The 12,729-nt window shown below is 41.7% G+C and overlaps 1 protein-coding gene across 1 annotated transcript in view; it reads right to left on the bottom strand.

The window, feature by feature from the left end:
• Positions 1 to 1,074: 1,074 nt before the first annotated feature.
• ITGA2 (integrin subunit alpha 2) overlaps positions 1,075 to 12,729 on the bottom strand; it is a 104,802-nt gene continuing 93,147 nt past the window's right edge. The window contains exons 26-30 of the mRNA XM_079918933.1: positions 12,073 to 12,177; positions 9,901 to 10,014; positions 5,107 to 5,196; positions 2,293 to 2,409; positions 1,075 to 1,836 (exon numbers count right to left, since the gene is read on the bottom strand). Of these exons, the coding sequence (XP_079775059.1) occupies positions 1,756 to 1,836; positions 2,293 to 2,409; positions 5,107 to 5,196; positions 9,901 to 10,014; positions 12,073 to 12,177 (507 nt within the window). The 3' untranslated portion in view covers positions 1,075 to 1,755. The remainder of the gene's footprint in view (positions 1,837 to 2,292; positions 2,410 to 5,106; positions 5,197 to 9,900; positions 10,015 to 12,072; positions 12,178 to 12,729) is intronic.

The raw sequence follows: 12,729 nt of genomic DNA, 5'->3' as shown, positions 1-12,729 counted from the left end.
CAGATGCAAAATAAATTCTGTAATTGTGCAGACAGCCCTGCACTGCCATCACAGGCACCCATGGGCAAAATACCTGTTTTCCTCCGAATTCTTTTCAGTGTCAGATTCTTGGAGGATTGTCTATTTGTGTTATAAGAAACCCAGATAGTAGGTTTTTAAAGTTAAAAGCGTCGCTGCTGAGCTCCGCCCCAGTCTCCCCATTTTATAACAAGGACACTGAAGTTTACAGAGGCTAAGTGACTTGTCTGAAGCTTTAGGTATGTACTTTTTGACATAACTGCCCTTTTTCTCCCAGTCCCTCCTAGAGGATAGGTGGGCTCAGAAGTAGAGAAAAGGTGCAGAAGGAGAAATGGGTGGTGGTCCTCACAGTGGCCCATTTACATCATAGGACCGGGATGCTTGTAAAATACAGGTCACCAGGCTTCATCCCGATCTGATGACTAAATAAGACTCTGAGGAATTGGGGCGTGAGACTCTACCAGGTGAGCAAACTCCCAGGTCCTTCTGGAAGTGTAAGTTCTCCAGAAACAGACAAGCACAGCAGGTGCACATGCTGATTTGGTGGTTTCTAATGTCTCCTTGTAACTTCTTGCAAATTCCTGAGATGTTTATACTTTGCCTTGTTTACCCTGCCTGAAATCTCAACAATTAGAAATTCACTTGGGCTTTTCTTGCATATTTAGCAATAAATGAAAATAGCTCCCTGAAGTTAAGGGGATTATACAGTAATTCACGCAAGTGTGGAAGTGAAACAGATGACTTCCTTCTCACACCTGGAGAAGAGCAGCTGCCCTGGGAGTGGGAGATTTGGACAAGGAGGGTGGAAAACTCCGGACTCCTGGAGAGGAAGGCGGGCAGCAGCAGGCATTGAGAATATGGGGGCATCAGGAGGTGGGAGGGGTTCATTGTGGAAGGAGGAAGGATTCCAAAGAAATTACTCATCTTTCAAAAATTCACAAGGTCCCCCCGCAGCCCGTCAGGGTCAGCCAGTTAGTTATGCATCCTAAAGGAGAAAAATTTCCTCCTTCTTCCAGGCGGGGCCTCCAGCAGACAAGATTCTACCATAAATGATGTTACAGAGTTTAAACCAAGGTTTGTGCTTTGGCCTCTAAGTCCTTTAGGCCCCTAACCCTCCCCCAGTGAAATGGAGATTTCCTCTGCAGGAGGCCCCTACCAGTCATCAAGCATGTTTTGATAAGTACATCATCTCAAGAAAGGGACTCTAAGGAAGCAGCTGTGGGCTGACAACAGCAAATTTTACCTAGTGTATCAACAAAATTATCACTGAAAATATCCTCTGTGGCAACTTTGGATAAGCAGCATTAAGTTGAAGACCTGTGGGGTTTTTTTTGCCCATCAGCATCAATATATCCAAGCTAATTATATACCTATACCGAGTACTTCCACTTCTGTTGTTTAAAAACAATCATTTTAAATGACTGGGCTTTTCCCCAAAAAATATTCTGAGAAAGGTTATATTTTTCTTTAAGAGTTCTCCTGTTAGGAAGCATTTCATGTAAACTCTGGACCAGCCAACGTAAAGATCACTTTCCCCCCAACATAAAATAGTCTTTTACCCTTTATACTCCTGCCCTCCCAAATCCCTCACAGTTTCTTTCCAAACTGACCTGCAGTTCTAGTTTACCTATTACATTATTAAGTTACACTGGGATTTTTAAGAAACCTATTCATGCGAATAGTAAACCCTGGCTGTGATGCTGCCCCTTCCCACTGCAGTGGGAACTGCTGGGTGATTCAGCTGTTGAGTTCTGTGGTCTCATCAATTTCATCTGGATTTTTGGTCATTTTTTCATATTTTCTTTTGAAGAATCCAAGCTGTAAGATGATGATGTAAAAACATTACCACTTCTGGCTTATTTTGAATGGACCCAGACTCTCCCCTTCTTGCACCTCTGGGAATCGTGGGGAGCTGGATAGGTCAGTGTGCAGAGTATTGACCTGGCATCAGCCCTTCAGTGAGGAGATTAATACCCAGAGTTGAAATGAATTGCATAAAGTTAAATTTTTCAGGGTCTGCTTACTTGCAGGTGAACAAAACATTCAGTGTCTGGATGAAAGAAGGTTGGAGAAAAGGGACCAAGACCAAGGAGATAAAATCCTTACTGATTGTTTTCAAGAACATGAGTGAGAATTTGCAAATAAACTTGCATTTCCTTTTTTCTTATGATAGACGAGGAGGTACCATATAAAACAGGTTTGCTCTGTGATAAGGAAATTCAAGACAGAGGTCTTCAGGACCCCTGTATCTTTTAAATATGAAACATTTCTTACCTTCCATAAAACTGCAACCAGAGCTAATAACAAAAGGATTCCAGCAATTGCACTTCCTACTATAACTCCGGTTGGTACTTCAGCTTTCTCGTGGGGTTTCATTATGGTAATGGGAATCTGTAAGTGTATATACAAAACAATTGCGTTAATTTTAGCACTGAAAAAAAGTGAGATGGTCAAATCCTCTAATTTTATAAGTGACGGTCTGGAAAGGGGATGTGACTTCCTCACGATCACATTCCTCAGTTAAATATTGTACAGTACAATCTCGAGAGAAAATGCTCCTGCAAATACAGGCAAGGCATGCAAGTCTTCCCATTTCCTTCCTTTAACTGCACTGCATCAGTATTTAGTGGATATGTCATCTCTGACAGTCTCAGATGCTTTAATCACTTATGAAACTTGGAACTTTAGTTTCTGGCATCCAGCCTCATCATCAAGTGAAAGCATTTGGAACCCAGTCTTGGGGAGGCGAGTCAAAAAATTAGCAACACAAATCCCTTGTGATTAAACAGTAACAACAACAACTACTTTGAATTGGGCTCCTAAAATGTTGATTTACTTGATATGGATTGTTAACAAGTAGAGGTAATGTCTCAGGGCTCAAGGTGACCTTTTCAGTGATAAATTGCCCTTGAGGTTACACATGATTCTTAACGTCCACTTCCTGGCAGTCTTTGTGGCTTTGTAATAGCACGGCTGCCGTAAGAGTTCTAACAATAAAACTGTATATTCTTTTTTTGTTGTTTTAATTGGGGAAAGAATCACAACCATTTTTAAAGAGTTAATTTTGGAGCCAAACAAGGGGAGAAAACCTAATTTATTTACTTGATTTAACACTGAATTACAGTGGCAGATAAGCTGCTTTTCACCACAGAATTTATGAGTTGGGCTAAACTTGAGTCTGGCCTTTTGGTGACTATATTTCTTCTCATTTGGATTTTTAAGAGCTAAACTAAGGCTTTATAAATTTAGGAATAAAATAACTAGACTCATGTAGTTCACTGCTTAGTGGCAGTCATATCCTTACTTCTCTCTATTCTAGAACTTCCTAATCCAGGCTCCATGGATCTTTAGGGAACTATGAGTACATGATTTTTGTATCGGCTTTTTAAGTGGGCTTGGAATTCAAATAAATTTAAGAATCACTTGTCTACCTATAGGGATAGGTCAATTTATTATTTGGATTCCAAAATATAATTTTAAAATTTATTTAATTTATTTGGATTCAAAAAATATTTTTATAGACACAAGTAATAGTTGGCCTCGGGCTTCCCTGGTGGTGCAGTGGTTGAGAGTCCGCCTGCCGATGCAGGGGACACGGGTTTGTGCCCCAGTCCAGGAAGATCCCACATGCCGCGGAGCGGCTGGGCCCGTGAGTCATGGCCGCTGAGCCTGCGCGTCCGGAGCCTGTGCTCCGCAACGGGAGAGGCCACAACAGTGAGAGGCCCACATAGCGCAAAAAAAAAAAAAAAAAAAAAAAAATAGTTGGCCTCTATTACTTATCAATATTGCTCAGAGAAAACCACGAAAAGAAAAATCTCCCAAAAGGTTCACTGAAATTGTTAACTTGAATTTTTAATTAATGCATTTATTTAATACTGCTTTCTAAAAAAACCCAGATTTCAGCAGAGGTCCAGGTATTGTCTGAACACTACATTTTTCTGAAATGAACTTTTAAAATATCTATAGTACTTCCCCCCTCCCGAGGCTTAGTTCATAGCACTCTGAATTTGAAGGCCACGTTTCCTTTGGCTCCGTTTCTGATTTTCCGCACCCCAGCCTCTGAAGAGAAGGTGCGGGCCTTCGCTGATAGTCCTAAACCAGAAGCAGAGCAGCGTCCTCTGTGTGGCATCATTTTTGCTGGGGCAATAGCGGGACAGCAGGGCTGTGAGCTCCACTCTCAGGCATCGAGAGAGGTCCAGAGTTCACAAGGCCATTGGCTTTTTAGCCAAGTCCATAGACTGCAGCAGTGGACTAGTGGCCTGGGGCCAGCTGCCAAGCTGTCCTCGGGGCGGAGTCTTGAACCGGCTTCCAATTCCTAACAAAAGCGTTGGGAGGAAGATGCCCAGGGCTCTGCCAGCAGATTAGCTGAGCATGGAAATCCTGCTATATCTAAATATGGCATATTCTAACCAGAGTTCCAGTGCAAAGGAAGGTTGTCCCGTGCCAGCTCTTGGAACAGTGAGCCTTTGTTTTCTGTGAACGTACATTTCTTTGCCAAACGCTTTTTTTTTTTTAAATCAAGAGAAGCATTTATAGTTTTCTAGACTGAAGATCTAATGAATGAATGGATGTTTCACAGTGTCAGTGTCTAGTTTTAAGGAGTACTGCTAAAAACAAGAAAAAGCCCTCTAATAAATGCCTTATTTATTAAGCACACTTAAGCACTTTCAAAAATGCTCTAAAATACTATGTATGATTCAAAGGAGCATAACTTAGATTTCATGGCCGAGGATGTAAACTGCTTTGTATAAGCATGAGCAGAAAGGAGGAGCCATGGTGCTGGTTGACGCCTGGAGCAGGGAGGAGGGAGCCACAGCAAGATGGGGCCCCTTGTGCCTCCTGTCAGATCATCACTTCTGATCCAGCTTTGCCAGCGTGGGCACGAGGGGGACGGCAAGTACACCAGGGGCCTTTTTTGAGTAGCAGACACCCTTATCAAAAACTCAGCATGATAAACATTAGCCTTTCAGAGTTTCAGTAAGATACTTCTATATACATGTAGATGCGAACGTGACCGTTGTAAATGGTCAGAAATGGAATGCCCGTCAGAGACTCCAGCGCCCACAGGTAGGGATGTGATGCACTCACCGTGACGGTGTTTTCTTCGATCGCATATATCTGAGGGTTATAGGTGTCGATTTCTGCTGCTGCCGTCAGCTGTACTGTCTGAAAAGTCGACTGGAACATAAGAAGAATAAAGAGTATATTTTATCCTAGCAGAAGTTAACGTATAAAACTTGGCATGTTCCTTATTTATGTTCTTGTGGAAAGTGACAAGAGCAAATGCCAACTCTGAAGACTCAAGCATCTGCGTGTGCTTAAATTGCCGATATGCTGGGACCCCATGTGGGAACTTAAACCGTGCGGGTGACTGGGCCCTGCCGTAGCAAATTAAACGAAGTCTCTTCTTTTCCAATTTGGATTCATTTCCTTTTCTTCTCTGATTGCTGTGGCTAAAACTTCCAAAACTACGTTGAATAACAGTGGTGAGAGTGGGCAACCTTATCTTGTTCCTGATCTTAGTGGAAATGGTTTCACCACTGAGGATGATGTTGGCTGTGGGTTTGTCATATATGGCCTTTATTATGTTGAGGAAAGTTCCCTCTGTGTCTACTTTCTGCAGGGTTTTTATCATAAGTAGGTGTTGAATTTTGTCAAAAGCTTTCTGGCCTAACCCTAAATGTAAGGCCAGAAACTATCAAACTCTTAGAGGAAAACATAGGCAGAACAATCTATGACATAAATCACAGCAAGATCCTTTTTGACCCACCTCCTAGAGAAATGGAAATAAAAAGCAAAATAAACAAATGGGACCTAATGAAACTTAAAAGCTTTTGCACAGCAAAGGAACCATAAACAGGACCAAAAGACAACCCTAGAATGGGAGAGAAAATATTTGCAAATGAAGCAACCGACAAAGGATTAATCTCCAAAATTTACAAGCAGCTCATGCAGCTCAATAACAAAAAAACAAACAACCCAATCCAAAAATGGCCAGAAGACCTAAATAGACATTTCTCCAAAGAAGATATACAGATTGCCAACAGACACATGAAAGGATGCTCAACATCACTAACGTTAGAGAAATGCAAATCAAAACTACAATGAGATATCATCTCACACCGGTCAGAATGGCCATCATCAAAAAATCTAGAAACAATAAATGCTGGAGAGGGTGTGGAGAAAAGGGAACACTCTTGCACTGCTGGTGGGAATGTCAATTGGTACAGCCACTATGGAGAACAGTATAGAGGTTCCTTAAAAAACTACAAATAGAACTACCATATGACCCAGCAATCCCACTACTGGGCATATACCCTGAGAAAACCATAATTCAAAAAGAGTCATGTACCAAAATGTTCATTGCAGCTCTATTTACAATAGCTAGGAGATGGAAGCAACCTAAGTGTCCATCATCGGATGAATGGATAAAGAAGATGTGGCACATATATACAATGGAATATTACTCAGTCATAAAAAGGAATGAAATTGAGTTATTTGTAGTGAGGTGGATGGACCTAGAGTCTGTCATACAGAGGGAAGTAAGTGAGAAAGAGAAAGACAAATACCGTATGCTAACACATATATATGGAATCTAAGAAAAAAATGTCATGAAGAACCTAGGAGTAAGACAGGAATAAAGAGACAGACCTACTAGAGAATGGACTTGAAGATAAGGGGGGGGGGAAGCGTAAGCGGTGACAAAGCAAGAGAGTGGCATGGACATATATACACCACCAAACGTAAAATAGATAGCTAGTGGGAAGCAGCTGCATAGCAAAGGGAGATCAGCTCAGTGCTTTGTGACCATCTAGAGGGGTGGGATAGGGAGGGTGGGAGGGAGGGAGATGCAAGAGGGAAGAGATATGGGAACATATGTATATGTATAACTGATTCACTTTGTTATAAAGCAGAAACTAACACAGCATTATAAAGCAATTATACTCCAATAAAGATGTTTAAAAAAAAAAGTCTCTGGGGGGTGGGGTTTAGATACCAGCTGGTTAAAGCGTCTCTCCCGGTAACTCTAACTTGTAAACAGGGGTGAAAAACAAGGGTTTAGAAACGAAGTTTTTAATTGGGAAAGATCATAGTTTAGGTTTTTAAAAACAACGAAGTTTGTGACATGAGAGAAAATTGAAAACTTGGTGTTTTTAAATATTTACCTGAATCACAAAACAATGTGAAATCAGATTCAAAAGGAAGAGAATTTCTCTTCTGGGTACACATGTGTAAAATAATACTGTTTAAAGGCCATGCATGTCAGTGGCAGACATCCTAAACCTTGTGTCCGTGCTAGATAACATGAGTAATAATTTCAGCTTTCCTAATCTAAGCATTTTTATAAAAAATACTGGATTGGGGGCAGGCATATAGGAAGGACATACATTTTATGCTGATGTTATTAGTAACCTCCAAAAATGAAATAATTTTACATGCATTCCTGAATCTAGTTACAGAAAAATAATCTTTTTTTCAGTGGATACATTACTGATGTGTATATTGTTTTCTCTATAATCAAGTATTGGGACTGACACTACTTCGAGATGGAATACAATGCCCAGATCTGAGAACTGCCTTCACATGATCTGGCTACTAGGATTTAGTTTTTGTGGTTACTAGGGCACATAATTCAATACACTCCATGAGGTAATTTGCTAAACTATATCTGGGAGCCAGAAAGAGAGAATGCATATCCAAAAAGTGAGCAATTTATTTCCTTTCCACTGGCTCAGTCTCTGATTAGCCTTAATTTTCTCAAGATGGAAGATTGCAGTAGAAGTTAACCCTGATCACTGGTGTCTCAAACATACATTATTTGGGGAACATTAGGAGTATTGATGATGGTTTAAATTTAAAAAGGAGTAACAGTTAAGTGAATGTTCTTACTTAATAGTCCCTGCAGACTAGAGATGAAAGAATTTCCTTACAACACTGATATATCTGCCCTCCTAAGTCTGGCCCTTTGCACGGGTACGCAGTATCCTGCAGGGTTAACAAGTAACGGTAGGGGTACCATGCACACCCAGGAGATTGAAGTCACACACCTGCTGGCATTCAACAAGCCTTTTCCTTACAAAGGGCAACCAACAATGCCACTGATTTGGAAGCCTGAGCAATCACTTTGTGATGAAATTACTTGAAATGTTGACTTGCACTGCCTCAGAAAAAGGGCAAAAGGTAGTATATTCATGGGCTCTAATACAGGAAGTATGATTCGTATTTCAGACTGGATCTCCTAGATGGTCTGAGAACATCCACTGTTGAAATGCTTCAAAACAAGGTGAGGATAAACATTTGACCTTTCATGAAGGAGGAAGATGTGTAGGACATGATATGCAATAACTCTCATGGGTGTTTTTCAGCTTAACTATCATAATAACCATGTTGAAAAAGCATAAATAATACACTTCTTCAGAATTTTGCTTCCAGAAATGAAACTGCTGCTTCTGAAAACCTTGGGGAAGGTACTATAAAAAGTCTTACAGTTAAAATGATGTAGCTTTAAACAAACTCAAGAAAAACCAGATGCTTTTTACAGAGCCGGGGTGATTGCCTTTTGATTTGCAACAGTGAGTTTTCCTTCCCAGCTGGCAAAGGTTACTATGAAAACATTTGTTCCTCAAATCCAAGGAGCCAAGATCCAATGGGTAAAACTGAGCGCCAAACTGCAGCAGCTGGGATGATGGTATAACTGCCTGCTTTGCAGTCTTACAGGACTTAGAGGCATCCTGAAGGCTTGAAAGCAAATGCAACTAACAAGAAAACCAAATAAAGGCAAACAAGGAGAAAACCCAACTCCTCACTCCTCCACTTCTCTAGATTTTCACCTGCCTTTCACAATTCCTCTTTCTATTGTGTCTTTATCGAAGAATATTGCTTATATTTTGGTTCCGGGGCCAAGTTCGGAGGGAGCCAAGTTCTCTGATGTGACATAGAACCCCATAGCAGGGAGGGGTTTGTTGGAGAGATCATGAAGTGGTTAGAAAATAGGGAATAGGGTACGGTTGGTAAGCACCTTGAAGACTGATCTATGCGTTTAAAAAAAATTCACTGTGAGCCACAAGGCCCCCTGGAGGTTTCAAACTAATTTCTGTTTTGCTGCCTCGATCACAGCCAGTGTTAGTAAAATGAACAGCTCGCCGCTTATGTAGTCAGACTTAAGGAGCTCTGTCCATCCTTACTCTTCCCGTGCCAGACTGACATTCTGGCTACCGAAATCTCTGCTGAAAGCAGGTATCACTACTGCCAAGTCACACCTGCCAATTGGAAAAACACTCTGACATTGTTCTGGCACATTCCTCAAACTTGTGAGACTGAAATGACTTAAAAAAAACTGTAAGCACACTGGGGCTTTCACCAGAGAAGGGATTAAAAACAGGAGAGCAGAGTGGTTACACCTGGCTCTAATAGAGGACGATGGATTCTCAGGTTAGATTCATCTACCAGGTAGTTTGAGATCAATCAACAGTCACCTGGGAGCACAGGGAATGGAGGCGCTTTGATCTGGGTGTGGTGGAGACCATAAGTCAGAAAAGTCAAGAGCAGGGGGAGGAAGACAGAGCAGGTGGCCCACTGCACCCCAGGCAGCTGAGGGGATCCTGACACCATTTCCAGAGATTCTGCTCTAGTAGGTTGGCATGGAGTCTAAGAAGCAGATGCTTTACCAGCAGCCCAGGTGATTCTGAGGCACAGCCAGGTTGGGCAAGCTTTGGAAAGGGATGGAAGCACACTGCCTTCCAAGGTAAGACTGCTCTGGGTCACTGGGCACGGCTGACATTAGTCAGAATGCTGATTTTGTCAGAGGGTGCGACCTTATTGACAGTGAAGGCTTATGTTTCAATGCTATCAATGAGCCGAATAAACAAAGCTGATACTTACTACTGCGAAAGTCCCGTTCCAGATTCTGGTAGACACATTAAGGAAGTATTCTCCTTTCACCTGAAGGTCTTTCAGCCAGCAGGTGATGTTACTACATGAAGCGGTTCTGCAGTTCTTTCAGGTTGTAGTCAAGGGTAAAAGAAGAGAGAGTTAGTACAAGCTTTAAAAAATAAACACCAAAATTTTACAAAGACAGATACAACCCAGTACTGGGAAGGAGCTAAGGAAATGAGCAATCTCATGAACTATTAGTAGTAGTTACAACCCTTCTTCTGGAGATTTTAGCACTTTGCCTCCAAATGTAAAAAGTGCATGTCCTTTGCCCCTGCCGCTGCCCATCTGTGTGGAAGGCCTCAGGAGATAATAAGTGTGTGCAGAAGAGTACAGCAGGCCTGTTTATTGAACTACTGTTTATCAGAGTTAAAGAGAAACAACAACCCTCACCAAGACTGTTAATCAACTATAGTGTAAGATTAAAAAAAAACTCCAAAGACTAAACAATCCGTGTTTATCAACAGTGTACTAGTTAAGTAAATTACTGAGTATACATACACAAAATGTAGTACAATTTAGTCAGTAACCTCATGATACAGGTGCATTCCTTGAATTTTAAAAAAGTTGTCAGTAAAAGAATCAGTGGTTGCCAAGAGTTAGGGGGGAAGGAGGGATGAATAGGGGGAGCACAGAGGAGCTTCTGGGCAGTGAACTGTTCTGCACCCCGTAATTGTGGATCCATGTCATCATACGTCCATCCAAACCGATAGAACACGCATCAAGGGTAGCCTAATGTAAACCATGGACTTTGGGTAATTATGATGCGTCAGTGTAGGTTCATCAATTGAAACAAATGTACCACTCTGGGTGGGGGGGGGGGGGCCTGGTTCATAGTGTAGGAGGCTGTGGGTAAGTGGGGCAAGAGGTATATGGGAAATTTCTGTAATTTAAACTCAATTTTGCTGTGAACCTAAAATTGCTCTAAAAATAAAGCCTATTAAAAGATCTGTGACATATCGGCCAATGAAAAAAGGTAGCTTGGTCCATTTATGTAACAGTGCACATGTGCTTATACGTAGGTTAATGATTAGAGAGGTAAGGAAGAATGTTCATTAAATGTTAAGTGGCCAGCTGTTAGATTTCTGGAGAACTTTAGTTTTTTCTTTGTTTTTCGTCTTATGTTTCCTCTATACTGTTCACAGAAGTTGCCTTTTTTACAAAATCAAAACATTTTCATACCCTGAGATGAGTTTCTCCTGAGCATTTTTACATACCTCTGTTCAGATTTAGACCACATTTACACTGTAATTACACTATAGTTACTTAAATAAGAAACTGTTCATTCTGTTTTCCCATCCTTCATGAAATAAAATAATTGCAATAAAAGAAAAACAGGAGAATTTCAATGTTGTTCATAGGGGAGAACTGAGGTTGGTTTAGGTTTTACTGTTTACTAAATGTTTGCTTATTTGAATACTTCATATGTGCCAAGCACCATGCTAGATGCTAGACAAGTGTCTTTCCCAAAAATGTGGCATAACTCTCGAGCAGGAGATGAGAAAATATTGAAAACAGAGAAGGGTGGTCAGAGAGTCAAATTTAACAGCTCAATAAAAGACGTCAGTGATTATGTGGAGGAGGTGAGGAGGGCTTCACCTCCCACACATGCCCAGCTCCCGCTCAGCTCTTTGCAACGTTTCCACTGTGCACGACACAAAACCAGTTTGACATGGAGTCCTGTTAATATCATGAAATTTGGAACATGTATTTTATAATAATGGCATAAATAATAATTCCAATAACCTAAATTTCAGCATTTTTTTTTTTTTTGCCATACGCGGGCCTCTTACTGCTGTGGCCTCTACCCCTGCAGAGCACAGGCTCCGGACGCGCAGGCTCAGCGGCCATGGCCCACGGGCCCAGCTGCTCCGCGGCATGTGGGATCTTCCCGGACCGCGGCACGAACCCGTGTCCCCTGCATCGGCAGGCGGACTCCCAACCACTGCGCCACCCGGGAAGCCCATCAGCCTGTATTTTCTTGATTCACACAGATCATCAAAGGCAAAATAGGAAAGTTCTACCACCTGAGGTGGCAGGAAAAAAGAAGTGCCTCAATTTCCAGGTAAAACAAACAATGAATCACTAAAGGAAGTTTTCACCCCATTAACCTGTCCTCACCAGTTCTTTTACATGACGGAAATTTTCACTCTTGAAAGATACAGAAGAAGATGTCTGTCCTATTTTCAGTGGATTTATTTCGGCTTTGCAACTGATGTCACCAGCCTACAAAGAAGGACATCAAATCAGTCTTAGGAAGCAAGATGGTTTATGATGTTATTTTTCACTCGTTAGGAAATCCTATTTTCACATGTTGGGGCAGGGGAGGGGCTCCCAGGATTCTCTGCACTGTGCTGACCTGGCCACACCTGTTCATCACTAATGTAAACCCTGAAGTATTCAGATCCTCCTGGCGTGACTCGATGGCATGGCGCTGATTCTTGCAGCCCACATGTGATGACACAAATTTGTAATAACAGTTGTCTGTGATTTATTTAATTCAGCGTTTTTTCCTGTGGAACAGTTTAGGATTTTGCTTTCCTGTAGTCACCTATAAACAGCGCAGAAGTAACACTGCTGTAGCATTAGCTAAGTGCTACACTACGGCTGAGCCACTGTCAGGGGTTTGGCTACAGCATCCCTGTAGCCGGAGGGCTTTTAGAGAAAGAAAAACACGGGTCCTAGAGCCTTAGCCCTGGAGATTCTGATTTAATTGCCTGGGGTAGGTCTGGGCATCACGTATTTAAAAAGCAACCCAGGTGATTAAATGAGCAACCA

Source organism: Stenella coeruleoalba (genome assembly GCF_951394435.1).
Source record: "Stenella coeruleoalba genome assembly, chromosome: 3".
NCBI classification, from domain to species: domain Eukaryota; kingdom Metazoa; phylum Chordata; class Mammalia; order Artiodactyla; family Delphinidae; genus Stenella; species Stenella coeruleoalba.
This window is presented reverse-complemented; position numbering and strand designations above follow the sequence as displayed.